The following is an 18,847-nucleotide window of genomic DNA, read 5'->3' on the forward strand; positions in this document are numbered from 1 at the left end:
AATTCCCGTTTCCTTTCTCACGAAACGAATTCCTTTACCTCTTCCTCGCGTTTCTTCATTTTTTTTTCCTTTTTTTTCCCTCTTTTTTTTTGAACCTTTCTTTGCATCCCTCAGGTAAAATTCTTCTTCTTCCATTTCCTCCGAATCGAGAAATTTTTCTTCGCCTAAAATCTTTTCTTCGTTTTGTCGTTATTATTATTGGATCCTTGGATCTATTACATTCTTGCGAATGATCATTTACATTTCCTTTACCTTACGGTTAAGAGTTTCATCTATACTTCGTTTCAGATTTCTTGATTATTCTCTTTCATCCACGTGACTTCATACATAACATCGATCGCTACATTTAAAATTCTACACTAAAATGTTCGAGTATTTTTATTTTTCGACTCGTTATTAATAATCGCTCCGCCATCGAAATTTCCGAATACCAAACACCGGCTCACCGTCCACATTTAGACTTTCTGTCGTTGCATCGTGAACAAGTAGAAAAAAAAGAAAGAAAAAAAAGAAAAGAAAAAAAATAGGTTCGTATGGGGGGACGTCGCAGGTCCGAAGATCACGAACCGGCGCATATGGAGAGGCCGTGAAGCGGATGAGGGGTCAGAGTACTTCCTACACGCGGTGCCTATGGGGTACACCCATACGTGTACGCGATTACGTGGGCAACGACGACGTGTGGGACATCATAGAACGTGGCCACGAGGCAACGCACCACCTGTTGAATCTCTCGAGAGGGTCACAGAGGGAATACGCGCTTGACTGCGAGACAGGTAAGAAAGAGGAGAGGAGAGAGAGAGAGAGAGAGAGAGAGAGAGAGAGAGAGAGATTCCACCATTTCGTCTTTCTTCCACAGTTCGTCTCTTCTTATCCGTGGCTCGTTTCCTCGGTTCCTTTTGCGTTAGTCATCGTTGCCTTTCGCAATACTTATTATCTTCTTAAATGAACCACGGCCAACGCTGGAAGCCGGCAGCTTCGGTAATTGGCCACGATGCGTTCGTTGATAAGCAAAAAACCGCGGATGTAAATCTTGCGCCGTGGCAAAAGTGTACCGCGAGGGCGTGCTGCGACTCGGTAATCATTCTAATTAAACGCCATTATTCTTTGGTACTCTTGGGCGGATGATGTAATGAGAATTCTCGAAAGAAACGGTGAATTGAACGGTGAATTGCGTCTCGCTCGGAGGGGGTATATTTTTGGAAAAGATAAATCGTACACGATTATACATATACAGTGGGCGATAACCGATCGAAGTTGAATAAATGTTTGGACGGGATTGCAAATTAAAATTACTATTATTTCGAACTATTATTGAATCGATGAGAATCGATTTTTATAAAGAAGAAAGAAGAATCGAAAGGTAAACATTGAATTCGAAATCCCTGTGGATCAATAAACGCGACGGGCGATAAGTAAGCCATAATAAACACAGAGAAGAATTTCTCGGAATAAATTTCACGGCCTTTCGGTTCATCAACAACACTCGAGGTTTATCGACCGACTCGAGGCGCCTCGACCCTGGCCGAACAAAGACGTAAAGTTTCCACGATAGTCGAACAACAGTTTTCCCATCGTGCGATGATCCCAGGCGTGCGGAGGTGGGTCCGGCGTTTGTCTTATTAGAGGAAATATATTAATGTCAAAACGGATTACGTCGTACGTCTGCATCAACCTGTCGTGCGTCGAGATCTGACGCGCACACGTCTGATCGTGTAAGTACGTTCGAGGCTGCCCTCGAGCCTTTCTCGATCATCGTGGATCATCGATGGATCGATGTATACGTGCGCGCGCGCGTGTGTGTGTGTGTGTACGTATGCGGGCACGGAAAGCGCACGATTACGCATCGCGACGGCTCGTCTCTCCCTTTTAACGAGCGTTATTCAATAATATTTAAATTTAATGAGCGGCTCGTAAACAACATTAATGAATCGAGAGGGATATATCGGTATTAATTAAAATATAATGAGACGAGTAATTATCGAAGGAGTCGTAAAAGAGTTTACAAGAGGCGATTCGTTGGATGGAAACGTTGGCGTATTTTTCGCGTTTTGCGATTGATCGATATCCGGAAAGACGATCAATCTTCGCTCTTTGGACGTAACGATGACGTTTCCTTCTCGGGAGGAATCATCGATGCCCGACGAAGGATATCTTTCTCTTTCTCTCTCTCTCGTTGAATAAACGAGCCTCGTGTAATTTACGAAATCGTTTTCCATCCAGTTACTATATCGTTTCGCCGGGGAACGAGGAGTGATTCATCGTTCGGGAGGGAACGTTGGCCAGGAAATGTGGAGTGTTTGCGGAGGATTATGCCGACCTACGCCGAACCTACTATTTTAATTTGCTGCGTGGACAATGGTGTTAATGGTACGATATTAAGTAAGCCTGTGTATATATCATTACCAAAAATTACATGGACAATTTGGACTATTGGAAAGTAACGTTAACATATTATATTCGTAGAATAAGAATAGGTGTTTTACAAATTCATCCTATTATCTGCTAAGATTTTTCAATTCTTCGATCAATTTCCATTCTTCTTGTTCGAGAATTTATTCAGACAATCCAATCAACCGTGATGATCCTTATTTATCGGATTTTACGAAAGGAAACCGTTCGAATTAAATTGAGGATCGATCGGGAAAGAAATTACAATGCAGAAATAAAGGATTGACAAAAAATTTCACGATATAAATTTCAGATAAATCTGCAATAATAAACGGGAGCCATATCGGACCGATATGGTCCAATCCGTTGCATCCACGTGGAAAAAGAAATTACATCGAGCGCGTATCATCGAGATGACAGGATATATCGCGTTGAAACAATGAAGCCCAGCCTGTCGGAGTAAAATCGCGGATGAGATGGTGGCAAGAGGGATACCCTGATTCCCTCTCGAAGGTACCTGCACAATACTGCCTGAGCACCGGCGTGGGCGCACGAACCGCGTCTCAACCTGCTGAAACTCGTTCCGTGGTGGTAGGGCCTGACAACGAGTCTCCACGAGCAACGTCGGCTTCCGAGGACGACGGCTGTCGTGCCTACCGGCTCGAATCCGCTCCTCCGACACGTAGAATCGGCGCGAGCCCTATAAACCAGGATTACAGGTGACACGCCGCGTCGTAATTCTCCACGATTATTAAATTCTCCGATCGAGCTTGAAAATCGTAACTTCTTAGCTTTTCGCCTTTGAGAGCGTGCCTCGTTCTCGCTTCTGCTTTTCTCCGCCACTCCTTGTTACTCTTACGAGTTCCATCCGTGCGATCGGTGTACACCTTTGTGAAATGTCGAGGATTGAGTCGATATTGAAAAATTACTTTACGAATTACTTTAAGACGTTGGCTTTCTTTTTTCTTTCTTTTCAACAATTTCTCAAGCTCAAAAGCGATGCATTATATAACGGATTCGCGGGAACGGAGGATATCGTGGGGTGTAGCGACTCGACGATGCAACTCGAGTGGTAATTTGTCCGAGATGGGTCATTACGAACTTAAGACCCTCTCGTCCAGTACGGGACAGAGGTGTTTGGAGGAGGGCCTTGCGAGAAAGCGGGGCCTCGCTGACCCCATCGTGAACCGCGGCCGTCAAAAGTCGCGCGCGCGCGTGCGCGAGCACGGGGCCTGTTCGGATCCCTGGCAATTTCGGCGAGGGGCAAAAAGAGGAGGCGGGCGTAAAAACGCATCGGCGAAGAGAAGAGTGGCACGGTAGACAGATATATACAGAATATATATATATATATATACGCGCGGCGTGGATCAGCTTCCACTGGATGGGCCCATCCAACGTTCGTTCCATTTCGGTGAAATGGGCCTCGAGACACACCGGTTACCTCGAACGCGTCCACTGCGTTTCGGTTGGAATTTCTTCTTTCCTCCCCCCCCCCCCTCCCTCCCTCCCTCCCTCTGCCTCGACTTCAGAAGGTTAATTGGTTTGATGGGGGTCGCTGGGTATGGGTTGCGTAAGGGGGTAGTCGAGAAATTTTCATTGCACGAGAAAAAGAGAGAGAGAGAGAGAGGTGTCAGTTTTTACAGTTACACAGGGATATATTAAAAATTCGAGACACGAGAGCGTGGCTCGGAAAAGGTGAAATTGAAACGAGAAATTGGAATGGCATTCACGAGGGATTCTTTTATCGATCCTTTCAACGATTCGATTCAAGGATTATGCAAATGGAGGAAAATTGAATCCACTCGAGATGGATTCTCGCGTATCGCGAGGAGTATACCACCTCCTCGACTTGCAAATTTTCTCCTCGATTAAAGAGGGAGGGAGAAAGGGGGGACGTTAAGTTTGAACGCACGAGTTCCTCGTAAAACCCAATCATCGTGGGCAAAGTGACCGTGGTGGCAGGGAATGTTTAAATATACCGGTGAGCAAGATTGCGGCAAATGGAGGTTGGACGGTGTTAATTGAGAAATACAGATTCGCGTGAATAACACGGGAAGGGGGAGGGAGGTGGGGAGGGAGAGGGAGAGGAGAGTGGAGATTGGAGGGCAGTGGCGATAAATTCGATCGTACGGGACAAATTGCCAATAAAATTGGCGTCCGCCGCGATGGACCGACACGCACGTACCTGGCCTTAAGTCACATAACTCCGTTCGTAACTCACCTGTTTTCGCGTGTATCGGCCGAAATTTTAACTTATGCCGGCCATTATCCCGTCCAGCTGGCCCGTTCGGGGAGAAATTATTGCTGCACGTGTCGCACGGTAGAGAAGCGTCACGATAGGACAAGATATTTGCAACCCGGACGTTTTCTCGCCACGAAAAAGTTTCGACCGTTCCATCCCGATGCCCACGCTCCTCCCCTGGTCAATTCCACTTCTGGAAACTGTCCGTAAAAAAACAACTTTGCGCGCTCGATTTCGTGCAAAATTGAATCGGGCAATTTGGAACGGATTCGGCTGAGTTAAAGATCCTCGTTCGAGATCCACTTTACTCCACTTAACACACCTGTGCTGTTGTTTTGAACTTTCATTTCCAGTTTTACGCATAGATTTCGCTGCTTTCGTGTCGAGAAGAAAAATCCAAATATATAAACGCATATATATAGAAAGTTGTAAGAATTAAATTCTTAATACGTTTTCTTGATACGTCCATTAAAAATCGCTTTTCCATTCTACAGATACGAGAAGCGACAGCTTCCAATTTTAACGACGCTTTGTGCCGGTACATTCGTTGTTTACCGCGACATCATTACTCGAGCCGATTTACCATACATTCCAAGGCTCCATTTTCTCTTTTTTTTCGAATCGAAAGACGCGCTTTCCTCTCTTTCTGGCCGTGCCTTCACCAGCCGTTTAAAGAAGCCAGAGAATGCAACAACGAACTCGCGTCTCCTCTCGGAGAGAGAAACGCGGCTGAATCATCGTCGCTCGGTTGCGAAAGCGCGCTTTCCGCGGCTCGTTCTTCCGATAAATGCGCGCGTGTCCTTAATCGGGCGACCGGCCGCCACGGATTTATGTGGATTAGTATAAGCGAACAGCTGTGCGCGCCCCTCCTATCTCCTCCTTTCTTCCTCTCTTCCCTTCCTTTCTTTCCCTTTTCCACCATCCGCTTTCCCTTTTCCCTTTTTCGGAGAGCGAGCGTGGCATGCACGCAATTCACCGTTGCGAAATTTAAATATTAAACGAAAATTGACGATTGATTTTCGCGTCGGCCTCTCTCTCTCTCTTTCTCTCGTCGTCTGGCCGCGGTCTCCGACGCCCACGCCACGAGATGGAGTTCACAGGTGCGGCTGGCAACCTGTATCTTCGCGTGGATGCGCGCGCGTGTCGCACGCACACGCGTTCCAAAGCGTGCGGCTGCGTGATATACTCGGCCCTTGTTCGCCTCGTTACGCTACGGGTGAGGCCGGCCAGCCCGTTTCGGCCGCATCATCCGGAATTCCTCCGTGCCCTCTCTTCTCTCCGTGTCTCTCCTTTTTCGGGAATTCTTCTCCGCTACGTGATAAAACCATCGCTGGGAAAAATTGAATTTCATTCCCGGAATTGTAGTCGTTTCAAACCAACCTGCCTCTTCGTGGAATTTTCTTCCTTTCTTTTTTTCTTTTTTCTTTTTTTTCTTTTCTCGTCAGTTGGAAAATTCTCAGGGAGGAGTGAGAAAGAAAGGGAAGGAGAATAATTTCTTATTTCGGTTTTGAGTTTATTTCGGTTTAAGTGAGCAGAGAAGAAGAATCAATCGAGAGTTTAAGTTTAGGTTATGATAAATATATGATCGATTGATTGAAAAAGTTTTGGTATTCGTTTAAGTGGTTTTTTGTCGGCATTCTATAATATTTATCCAGCCTCGATGTGGGAAAGAAATCGAATTGATGAGTAGATCCGATATTGTGGCGAAAAATAACTCGGTAAAAAGGTCTCAAGGTAATGGAAAGGAAGAAATTCTTTGGAGCGTGGAATCGTTTAGATAGACGTTGAACGGCAGGCTGCAACTTGTCATAAATCAAACATCACAAACGCAAAGAAATTTCATTTTATCCTCGCCTCTTGGAATGGTACAGCCGAGTACTGTTCACCTAGTAGTATATCTAATCATCATCTTCTCTAACCCCACCTTAGATTTTACTCCCTAACGTTCTATTATATCCGTTCCCTACATTTATTTTATTACCAGCCTTACGAATTTCGCTCAAAGTTCATTCTTCGAAGAACCAACTCTATCGATTAATTGTCAACGAAACATTTTCAATTTTGAAATAGCCTATCTAGATCGTAGCTCACGAAGATCGAAAATTGCCCAAAATCAAATTTCCCCTTCGAAGAAAATCGTGTAAACACATCGTTCGGAGACGAATGAACGAAGCGCGTATCCAACGGTGTCTAACGTGATTAAGTAACTAACCGGTCGTAAAGGGACGTCGAGGTGTAATCCTTGTAAACGCATAAATTGCCGTATATTTAAGATAGCGGCGGCGTTATTCGGATAGGTCTGGGCAGCGGTGGTGAGTTAATGTCCGGGGCCACCTAGGCGGATCACGAGCCACGCCTCGTCTCGTACCGAAACTCACGGTTTCTTTACGGCCGTGGAAATCGTGGCAGAAAACGCGCGCGTTTTATAGCAGCGAGTGGAAGCGGCGAGGCGCCCCTCTTCCCTGGTATTAAAAGGGAAATGGACGTTCCTATTTCCTCCTCTGGATCCAGCCTGGACGCGAAGGTGGTGGTCCAGGATCGTTCGTCTCAACCGGCCTGTTGGTTGTTTATCTTGCGGGGGTGCCATTCGTTCGTAACCCGGGCCCGGTTACCGTTTCTATGCGTTCATTGTTTCTACGAGGCGAGCGTGAAATACGCCTGATCGCCGTGATCCTCGATCGTTCCTCGAGATCTCCCCGGGTATTGTTGGATTCAAGTACGGAAAATTTTAACGGCCTCTCCCTTCGCGGCCGATCTGACGCGTGATGGATTTAAGTGGTACGAGTTTATGAATGGATACGGAGGGGGGCGTTACGCGTATTCGTGTCTCGAGTTGAGACGTTTCACGGTATTGTCTGGTACGTTTAAAGGACGAGTTTCTTTGTGGTAAAAATTTCATTTTTATATCGCGTTTCCGTTTTCTTAAGCAAGGATATTTGCAGGATATCGAAGGGGCTATATATTTAAGTCGAAACATATGCGGGAACACAATTTTAAACATCTATTCTATCTCCATTTAATCGTTTGTTCATTCACATTCACATTCGCATTCCAATTTTCGTCGAATTAAAAAATGATTAATCGAACCAAACCGATCGAACTCCTCGATTATCGATCAATATGTTCAATCGTGTCACCGATCGGTCCCACGATTCGCTCCCACGAATTTCTCTGACACGTTCAGAGAAAAAAAAAGAAAAGAAAAGAAAAGAAAGAGAAAAAGAAAAAAAAGGAAAAGAAAGAACGAAGAAGAAGAAGTAGGTTCTGTTAGAAACGAACAATATCTTCGTTACGAGGAGACATCATTATTTGATCCAGCATCGAGAGACGATCTCTCACGGTGCATTCTCGAGGACACGAGAGGAACTCGAAGGTGTCGTGAAGGTTTCTCCAATCGTGTACGGAGATTGAATTCACCGTGTTCCCCGGGTTAGTTAGACCCTGGACGGGGAGGGAGAGGAGGCCGCGTAGAGACAGTAATTTACATGACAACGAAATTCTGGTTCGTAACCCGCTTCTGACCCTCCTTATCGTGATCTCCCCCGATTCTTCCATATTTAAAGGAGCTCCGGCCAGTGACCCGCAGATCCTTACACGCCGTGGGCTCGCATACGTGGTGGAAGGTGGCACACCGAGCGACACGTAGGGCACAGGTGCTGCGGCCCGATCGTATCGAGGCCACCGATCATTGTATCGAGACGAGACCGCCGAACGAATTTCCATAAAACGGCCGCCAGAGATATACGGTATTGTCCCGCATTGGTCGCCGTCCCATCCCTCAACCCCGGCCTCCGGATCAAGATCGAGATCCGCTCGTGTCGAGGTAAATTCGTATCGATCGCGTAAATAATGCTTTCCACCGGATCCCTCGGCTGGAATGGGAAACCGACTCGTGACACGTGGACACGAATGATTTTCAAACGATTTTTTGGAATCGGGACGAATTTTGAGAGAATTTCAGATTTGAGAAGTTGCCGGTAGAAATATCTAAATTGTCGAATTTCCAAAAAGAAGAAAAATTTCCTTTCTATCCGAATGAACGAATGAACAGACGTGTTTAAGAAATTTCACGGATTCTTATAGGATAGGAAGAATTTTTTGTAGTAAGAGTTGATCGAGACCTCTTTTCCCCCTCCAGAAAAAGATCACCATCGATCCTCGAGTTAAATTTAGCGCCTCGCGGTACCGGACGTCCTCCTCCGGCGTCTTGAAAAACATTCCTGGTTGACAAGCATAGATGACGGGGATGCGATATCGTGCTTCATCATCGTCATACAGGCATTCTTCGTTCTAACGAAAGCAAGGTGGGCAGCAGCCGTTTCTCTTAGCCACAATTCCCTCGGCTAGGTGATGTAGTGCGGCTGAGTGATTTCACAAAGGAAGCGGAGAGTTAGAGTCCCGACTCGTTATGCCTAAATAATTTTTTTCGTCGTTTATACTCGTGGAACACGCTCTCTCTTCCCCTGTACACTGGTGTTGGTTCACCGGTGAACAGTGGAAGGGAGAGATTTAAGGGAAACGACGAGGTAAAGAAGAAGAAGAAGAAGAAGAAGAAGAAAAGAAGAAGGAGAGGAGGCAACCACGGAGAGACGCAACCTGTCCCATGCATCTTGTGGGCAGGGGCGCTTCCGTCAGCATCTACGGATTCATTAGAGAACAATAGGATGATGAGTGCAGTCCGTGAGTTGTAACAGACTCGAGACGTTGTGGATAAGAAGAACGCGCGGTTGGAGAAGAAGGCATAAAAAGAATGGAGGAAGGGAGAGGTGAGCAAAGGCGCGTGTATGGTAAGAAGCAGCCTCGTAAAGGATTTTCTTATATGGATTTTCTTCGCTGGCAATGTTCAATTTCATACTCTCACGTTGCCATAACAGGATCAGTGAACGTGACGTGATCGAGAAATAAAAATGGCAACGGATGGAAATTCGAAAGTATCTTTTCAACGATTAATCGATAGATCTTTCATTTTCTATGTTATATATATATATATTTTAAAAGACGTAAGTGTTCTATAAATAGGTATACACGCATACTTATCTTCTTTTTTTCTTCTTTCACCGGCTTGGAGCTCTCCTTCTCCTTTTTTATTTTTATTTTTTTTTTTTGTAGCCACAACGAAGTGCGCAGCAGAGAAAGGGTACGTAGAGGAGTATGTAGATTCAGGACAATGCGGTCCTATTAACGAGATCAAACGATACAAGGAGACGACCGCCGTGGTCCGGTACTGCGCTCCCGCCAACCAGGGATGCACGTTCTTACACTGTTCTTTCTTCGCGCTACTTTCTCGAATAATAGCCCGAGAACTACCTGAAAATCCCCTCGAATCAATTATCTGTAACGAAAAAACGCAAAAAAGGAAAATCTCGAAATTCAAAGATCATCCTTCTTCTCATCGACAATGCTAAGAACAAAGCATTGTATAATTCAATTTTTGAATTAACCCAAACTGTTTCCGGTGGTGATTCCATTTCTCTCTGTTAGAAGAAAAACGAAATTGCAAAGTATTGAAATTATTCGATCGTTCTCGATATACGATGGATCATCAAGACGTCCGTTTTTATTAGACACACAGTTTTATTAGAAATCCGTATTCACTCCTCCATTCTATCGATCAACGTAGGAGAAGAAGAGTGGAGAGTAAGAATGGACTCGGAGAAAAAGTTGGCTTTCTCTCGTCCGGCGTATAAGCAGATGCGCGCATGGGCGAAGATGCATCGGAAACGTTATGTTAATATTAAGGGGAACTGCGTGCAGGACCGTAGGTGCTTTCCAGGAATCTCTCGCTAGTCCTGCGGCCCTGACGATGATAAGGCCCGCAGCACGACGGTGGCGGCGTTACAGGGCAGCGAGGATTTACAGAGGCGACAGACCGATACACCACATCCCTATCCCCCCACGGCTTCCTCGTCCTCTTTACCTCGCTTCGCTCTACTTTGCCTCGCCTCCCACTTTTTACACCCGGCCCGAGATCCCTCGCTTCTGTTACGGTGGCCAGTACGTACCACCAGTATGTAAATGCACCTCGGCTAAACCGGCTATTCATCCTCGCGCCGATATATAATTTATCCGCATAATTCGCATTTTACCACCTCGAAACGTTGCCATCCTCCCTTCTATTAAACCATTTCCCTCCCCCCCTCTCCTTCGTTCTTTCGCCCTCTCTTCGAATAAATTATCGAAGAAATTGGTAAACTCTTCGATTCGCGCTGATTTATCATTCGATTTATTATTCGTCGGTCTCGACTCGTCCTTCTTGACCGAGTTAATTTACGATCCGTAAATTACGAAGAAGAAATTATTATTAGAAAGATATTGCATGTATTATTATTGCTTAATAGCGTAATAGTGATGATTTTGAGAGAATGATTCTCTGAAATATTTCGATGTTCGAAGAATCAGCAGGTACACACATACGTACGTACACGTAGAAAAATCCATGGAATGGTTGGAAGGAGGTCCGTGGTAAGCACGTAAGTACGCGGCTTCGTGTATCAAGAGCACGACGAGGATGGAACAGCGGGCACCGTTGAATCGTATGCAAAAGAAGAGCGATGCGCAAGTAAAAGAGAAAAAAGAGAGAGAGAGAGAGAGAGCAAAGAGAAAGAACAAACGACAGTCAGGCAGCCGAGGGCACGAGAGACGAGGGACACGAGCGAACCAGATTGCTTTAATTTGTTGCGCGTCCAGCAAAAATGTTAATGCCCGTCGGCCGCTCGTAATTCAGCCATGCCGGCCTCTCTCTTTCTTTCCCTCTTATCCACGCTCGATTTTCCATCTTCCTTCGTCCCCGCTCCGATGTTTAGCCTCTTTCACGCGTTACAGTACACAGTGGCCCTTATCTGCGGTTTTATGTTCGGCTTTGCGTTTCAGCGACGCCGATCTTTCGCGCCCAGAATCCACGAAGGACGACCCAATGGTATTCTCGATCACGGGGTTGAACCGGGATTGGATACCTCGTGTTTTCTCCAACCGTAAGTGCGCGATAAGGTGTTAAGAAAAATTTATGTATTCTTGATACGGAAATACTTTTTTCACCTTAATAACAATATTTGCCTCTCTGTCGCGGTATGTTAAGATGCATTATTCGTTTGAGAGAATATACAGGAGAGGAGAAGAATTAATCGCAAATATTTACAATTATACGTTGGATCGATTACTTTGGAAATTAGAAATTTTTGCGAAACAACGTATCCTATTTTTAAAATGATCAAAATTTGATCACGCGATGATCGAAAAGAGAACAACGACTCCCTTCGTTATATATTTTCAAAGTTCCCTTTCAAAGTTTCACTTTACGTATAATCCGATGCGCTCGATAAAGTAATCTACCCTTTAAAGGGGATCACCTTACGATTCCGTGATCTTAAACGCGCGGAACCAACCGCGTAACGTACCGATAATAAACGAAACGGTTGTAAAACCGGGCCGCCTCGTATCCTCTTTAAATTACAATTAATCGTGGATGAATTATTCATGAAACGACGATCCGGTAACACCCTGTAAATACCTGCCCAATAACCGATATCGATAACGTAATGCCTAATAATCCGTAGACACCGTCCAGGTGTAAAACCGAATGTCCATAATTTTCTCTCCGCTATCCGCTATCCGCGGAGGGAGAGAGCCGTTGCAAGACCTCTATTACAGAATTTATTGCGTGGACAGGGCTAAGTATGATAGCCGGTCCCGGTCTAGCCGCGCTATATTCACGACGAGCCGGCCGTTGAAGTGCATCGAAACGATTCAGATAAAACGGCGTGTTGCGCGGATGAAAACGAGGCGGCGGCGTTTCGCGTAATCTTGCGCGAAACCGGCCCGTTTTTCTCCCCGATTTTTCACACGTTTCTCCTTCTTCGTCCTGTCCAAAGAATCCCCCCCCCCTCTTTTTTTTTCTTCCTCCTTTCCTCCGCGACGATGCACTTCCGACAGATCCTGCGGAGCAGCGTTGCACTTGTCGCGTCCACTTTCCCGGCCGTTTTCACACGAACGAAGCTGTGGGAACCGCTCTCGCTCGCTGCACCCAGTCGCTGCAGCCTATGTCGACCACTTGGAAACGACACCCCACAAAAAACCGACCCCCTTCCGCAAACACTACTCGGCCGGCCGCGCCTGTGCCCGCCAAGGTGGCCCGTTATGACCGTGTGGGAGAGTATCGATAAAGTCGTATCGTGAAATTCGCCTTTGGATATTGGTTTCTCTTCTCGTTAGGAACGAGATCGTGGCCGTCAGATTTCCCATCTCTTTCGATTAATGCTTCGTGCTTTTTACGGGGACAGAGGGGCGCATGAATTGTTATTGGGTGAACTTTTTTCTTTTTCCGTTGGTGAAAACGAAAGAGACGCGAAATCACCACGATCGAGTTATATTTTTATAGGATTTTCTTTGAATTGAATAATTATTACTTAGCAAGTACTTAGGTGTGTATTACTTTTTTTTTTTTTTTCGTGGCAAAAGTGAAAGAGAAAATATTGAAATTCGTCGTGAACGATGGCTTCGTAAGGGGGGCAGGAAAGATAAATCAAAGTAATGGAGTCGAAGATTTCCCACAAAGGGTGAATGGGAGGAAAAAAAAAAGAAAAAAAGAAGAGGTCGAGTAAAAAGCGTAACCAGACGTCATCGAGGAAAGATCTAACTGGATAGATTTTCCCGCGTGTAAGTGTTTGTCTTAAATATTATTTTACGAGCGAGCCACTTCTGAATCCCATTCATAGAGACTTCGAACAAATATTGTCCGATCGTTTTGCAGCCTTCGTTTCATTAACGATGTTCATTTCTCCCTCCCCCATTCTCTTTTTCTCCCTTAATCTCTCCAATCCCGTCGCGCGACATCATCCATCGAATTTTTTTCTTTTTTTTTTTTTTCCCCCTCCCTTTCGTCGTCGTTTCCGTGCGTTCGATCAACATCAGAAGTTTCTTACGCTGTTGACAGTGGTACCCTTTTTAAAAAGGGTGGCGGAGTAGGCCAAGAGATCTAGCCAAGGGACCAAGTGCGAGATTGCATCTGTCGCTGCGGAAACGGCTGCGCCCGCGACTTCCGTTCCTCTCCAACGTGTTCCCCCACCCTCGAGAGAGATTAATAGTCTGTTACGCTGCTTGGCAGGGAATCTCGGGCAAGTGCAGTTGGAATTCTGGCGCGAAATTTGTACTTGTTTTCAGATTTTTAATTTTTTTTTTAATAACGAAATTAAAAAAAAAAAGATTACAAAAGGTTCGAGGATTCGAATTTGATTTAAAGATCTTTTTAATGGATAAAAATAGTTCGGAAAGTGTAAGAAAGAGGTATATTTGAATATCGATAAGGGTTAATTAAATTACTTTTTTGACATATTCGTAATTGGGACGATTAATAACATTTCTTTTTACGCAATTTTCATCTTTCACGAGTCAATTGGCAAAAATTTCGCCATTACGCATCGTTGGTGGGGAATTTTTCACTCGGCCACGATTGCACAATGACACGAAAGCCGGCCGGGTTGAAGGATCGGGGACGAGAAATATTGAATTTCGAATGAGGCTGGCGATTAATCACGCGGGCCAAAATGACAAATGAACGAGGTACCTTTGATGATCCGCGTACATCGTTTAAAAGACGCTTAAAATCGTGGTTACGTGGCCCATGGGAGCAGATGTGTAGCGCAACGAGGCTCGAAGCCGAGCGTAATCGCCGAGACAGGACGTCAAGGCGAGGAGGTCGCAGGGTCGAGAGTCCGCGAAACTCGCGCTCCTCTCACGGCTGGTGGTCCCAATCCATTGGTTTCAACGAAGGCGCCGATCTCGCGAAAACCATCACGGTTCATGATCGGCCCTCGCTTTCTAAGAAAGATCAACAACCCGCGGAACAGATGTTTCGTTATCCCTCGATACACTTTGCGTCATCCGTAATTTTAATATGCCATCGGTTTTTTCATTTCATTGTCGCAAATGGATCTCGTAATGTTTAACGTCCCTTTCAACATCCACGCGACGAAGTTTCAATTCGAGTTTCATCCGCTCGATGAATCTTAATATCGCAACAGTAAAACAAAGAAATGTCTTGTTCTATATCCGTCTCCTGTGCACGGAGGAAGCGAAAGGGTCAATTCAATCGATTTTTAATGGAACGGAATCAGTTGGATTTCGTATCGCTTTTATTATCGTGGATCACGGTGGAATCGAAATTACAATCACGTTTACGGCTCGATCCTGACACCAGGATTATTCCATTTCGACAAGTTCGTTCTTTATCGGGATTTCCATAAATATTTGCCACGCGTGACACACGCATCGAGAAGTATGTTAATTCCGTTCTGCGTTGCCGAACCGGTGGGGGCTCAATGACCGCGCTCGATACGCCTTCTCTCGCCCGATCATACGCGTTGCGTTCAAAACATTTGCCCGGTGGAAAGATCGAAATTCATCGGCGCCGATAACGAGCGCCGAACGTTGACAAAGGACCCTATCTGGAATCTGTTCGGAACGCAGTGCATACCGAGCAGCCTGCATAAATGCATTCTCTCTCTCTGGAACCGTGGTGGTGGTTCGCGCTCACACGAGCGCCACTTCTCCAACCTCTGTGTATTCTCTTCGCCCCCTTCGTCTCTCTTTCTCTCTCTCTCCCTCTCTCTCTCCTCTTTTTCTCGCTTTCGTTCCGTTCCCGGACAGAATCTTTCTCGAGGAGTTGAATAAAACGCGTTTTACAGTCGCCTCGTTCAACGTTGCTTATGCTAATTCCCCGCTGTCACGCGTACGCGTCCATCGCAGGAATTTACCCGGATTTATCATAAATTTAAATTCGAGAGAACGCTATTCCCATGGAAAACGATGCTCCCCTTGGCCGATAAACCGTCCCTGCCAGGAGGTCACAACTCTCCTAATGATTAATGGCCCGTCTCTCCTCCCTTTGTCCCTTCAACGTATTCACTCGACACTCGTGTTGGATTTGCCAGTTCATCCACAAAACTATTCCACTATTTTTCTCTAAGTTTCCATCTTTTCCATTTTGCAACACATTTTGGCGAATTTTTTTTTTTCTTTTTTTTCATCGTTATCCAATCGATAGAAAAGAATTTTTCCCTTTTGACATTTAGGTAATCAATTCTAAAAAAAAAAAAAAAAAATTAACGAACGAATGGTGTCTGTGACCACCCCCTTCGTCGAATCCGTTGGAAAAAACCGAATCCTTGGCGAAGCCTCGCGCCGCAACATTCCGCGCATTCCAACAAGCAATAACGATCAAAAGAAGATGAGAGAGAGAGAGAGAGAGAGAGAGAGAGAATTCGTGGAAGAAGGGAAGGAAACGCGAGCTGTATCGAGGAGACAGAAGTGGCTTGAGTTTGGCCGGCCAGTTTCACGCACAGTGAGCCATTGTTATCGTGGCGGCGGTAAAGCGTTCATTGGCGTCCACCGCGAGGATGGAACCAGTTTCTATCTCTTCCCTGCTGATACGACACAGGCCGGTGATGGCGGGAGACAGCTCGAGGGAGCTTAAAAGACGCGCTCCACGATGGAACGCGACGCACACGGAATCGTAAATGCGTGCTCCACTTGTCATCTCCGGGCGGCAGGTTCATCGTCCATCGGATGGCGTCCTCACGCGCTTCCCGCTCGAGAGAGGAAAACGCCTCGTTCGTTATCCGCGGCCGTGGAATTTTCACTCGCTTCCTTCCCTCGATCGAACCGTGCCGGAATGCGAGCAACGTTTTGCGCAATTTATTATCGACCTACATGCGGATTCTTCCTATATTATACGGCCGCGATTCCTGGGATTGGAACGATTCCAGTGGACACGGGACACGGGAGGATGCCAGTGTTTATGGAGGATGTTTCAACAGGAATTGTATTCTTTCGTACGGCGTAATAGGGCCGTTTTGTCCGATCTTGTAGCATGATGCTCGCTCGAGTTATAAACGCGATCCCCGTTTCATGCTCGTTGTTTCATACCGTTGCTTGATTCCGCCTGATTCGATTGACACTCCTCTAGGGGATACGATTGGATTGGAATGTTGAAATTTTGCCAATTATTCCATTTGATTTTTTTCGAAGGATAAATACATATATCTTATCGATTTTTATTTCGTTGGAAATTAATTTCGTTGTAGCTAAGAATCGATTCGAGCGTATCATCTTTTTTACATCGTTCACCCATTACTACGACCGCTTTTTCTGATAAATCCATTTTTAAATTTTCTCTAGAGAAAAATTAAGGCAAGGATAATTTTCGAATCGTGCGCAAGAATACGATAGCTGGAACGAAATCCCATAAGAAACCGAAAGGAATTCCAAGGAACACTCGTCGGAATCCCTCGATCCCCGTGATAATCTCTCCACCCTGGTTCCCTCCAACCGGTCCCGCTACCAGCATTACCGGCGATCGTTGTCGATGAGCGGCCATTACGAAGGCGCATAGATCATCGTTGGCGATCGTTGATTCGAGTCCAAGGGAGAGAGAGCATTAAAAGGCAGCGCGCGCCAGGTTCGGTGACAATCAGGATGAATGGCGAATCGCACGGCGGCCATTCCTCTTCCTTGCCCATGGACGTGTATTCCCTTCGCTCGTGTAAGGCCCTCCGCTTTCGTTTCTGCGTTGTCCGGACTTTTGTAAATATTTCCAAGCCGGATGATGAACGCCGAATTAAATGAGCATTAATTATCGAGCGGGCGCGCGTCGCGTGGGCGTGATTCATGGGCCGGAAAGAGGGCCCTCGGCTCCTACTCCTCTCTCTCTCTCGCCTCCTCTCCGCTCCTCTTATTCCACTCCGTCTCTCTATCCAACCTCGTGAAGGCAGTTGGATTTGAACCAAGGAACGCGTAGACAAGTCGACGATCGAACCCGATAGATTCGACGCGAGACGATTTATGGGATCCTGGGAATACGCTCGAGGTTGCGAAGTGTCGATTTTCGACCTTTCACCGTGGTCATGGTAGTACGCGTGGATGGTTGGAAAGAATTTCGAATACTATTCGAAAGGTATTGTTATTAATTTCGAATAAAATTTTCTTCTCTCGTGCGATCGTGCGTTATTTATCGGATATTATTAATTTCAATAATCGCGAATGCAAGGAATTCGAAGGCTGGCCAATTTAACAAGTACGATCTTCGTCGATACGAGTTTCTCCACGGTTCTAAAAAGAGAAAAGGAAGAAGAAATGTTCTCCATAGTTAAAACTTTTCACGTCGACGCGAGAGGCTCGTAACAAAGAAAGGATCTTCTTCGAGAGCGAGCATCTCCATCTCCAGATCGAGGTGGAGTTCCCTAGCTTCGTTAAAATTACTAGAACGATGCAAATGCGTTGCGACGTGTGACGTCTGGCCGCGGCGCGATTTTTCACGATGCCTCTCTGTCACGATCGCGGACCCGGTGAGCTGGTTCTCTCCGCTGGATTGTCCCCACGTCAGCACCGTTCTGCCTCCTCGTGGTCTCCGCTCGCCTAACGCGAACCTACATCGCCACACGTGACTGCGGCCCATCCCACATCTTGGCAGACCGAGTCTTGCCTTACCTAACCAGCACCTGAATGATTTGCGTCCTAATCGGTCAGCGAACTCTCCACCAACTCCTATCGGCACCCCCTTCCAAGCTCGCCCCTTTCGGCCCCCTATCCGACTCAACAAGGTTACGTAACACGTGGCGGAGCCACGTGGGTGGAGAACACGGAGGAAACGTCTCGGCGATGGAAAACGTATGGCTTAGCCTAGCTGAGGAGGAGGTGGAGAACCTCCTCTGTCTGTGCGCGATCGGTTTTCTCGGATGGCAAATATTGCGGATCGATTGTTCTCGTGCAACGAGTATCGTTGAAGGCAGAGGGTTTGAAGGCGTTTCTTCGATTCAGCGATGGCTGATCGAACGAAATCCTATCGAAATTCCTGAGGTTGTGTTCTTCGTTTTGAACGTGTAAATTTCTACACTGTCAACGAACCATTTTCCATGGCAAATATTGCATCGAGGATCTCGAATCGATTGTTCTCGCAAAAAATATCATTGAAGGCAGAGAGTTTGAAGGCGTTTCTTTGGTTCAACGATGACTGATCGAACGAAATTCTATCGAAAGCAGAATGAAAAAGAAATTTCTGACGTTGTGCTCATTAATTTTGAACGTGTAATTGCACCGAGGATCTCGAATCTATTATTCTCGCAAAAAGTATCGTTGAAGGCAGAGAGTTTGAAGGCGTTTCTTCGGTTCAGCGATGGCTGATCTTCTACTGCAACGAACCGTTTTCTTTCTCTTCGAATCCATCCA

At 46.0% G+C, this 18,847-nt stretch overlaps 1 protein-coding gene across 1 annotated transcript; it reads left to right on the forward strand.

The window, feature by feature from the left end:
- The first annotated feature begins 571 nt into the window (after window positions 1-571).
- LOC105735710 (uncharacterized) lies at window positions 572-2,830 on the forward strand. Its single transcript, XM_086914512.1, has 3 exons — window positions 572-773; window positions 2,221-2,367; window positions 2,702-2,830. The coding sequence occupies exons 1-3, from the start codon at window positions 596-598 to the stop codon at window positions 2,803-2,805; spliced, it is 429 nt and encodes a 142-aa protein (XP_086770638.1). The 5' UTR covers window positions 572-595; the 3' UTR covers window positions 2,806-2,830.
- The last annotated feature ends 16,017 nt before the right edge of the window (window positions 2,831-18,847 follow it).

The sequence above is a fragment of the Apis florea genome, unplaced genomic scaffold (genome assembly GCF_048593485.1).
Source record: "Apis florea isolate Af1SG1 unplaced genomic scaffold, ASM4859348v1 contig_3587_pilon, whole genome shotgun sequence".
In the NCBI taxonomy this organism is placed as follows: domain Eukaryota; kingdom Metazoa; phylum Arthropoda; class Insecta; order Hymenoptera; family Apidae; genus Apis; species Apis florea.

What these genes read in the sequence shown, in the direction of transcription:
- LOC105735710 (XM_086914512.1), top strand. Translation starts at nt 596, where the DNA reads ATGAGGGGTCAGAGTACTTCCTACACGCGGTGCCTATGGGGTACACCC. An exon ending in CGCGCTTGACTGCGAGACAG is followed by an intron (nt 774 to 2,220) that starts GTAAGAAAGAGG and finishes TTTTCCATCCAG; the next exon opens with TTACTATATCGTTTCGCCGG. An exon ending in CGTGGACAATGGTGTTAATG is followed by an intron (nt 2,368 to 2,701) that starts GTACGATATTAA and finishes TATAAATTTCAG; the next exon opens with ATAAATCTGCAATAATAAAC.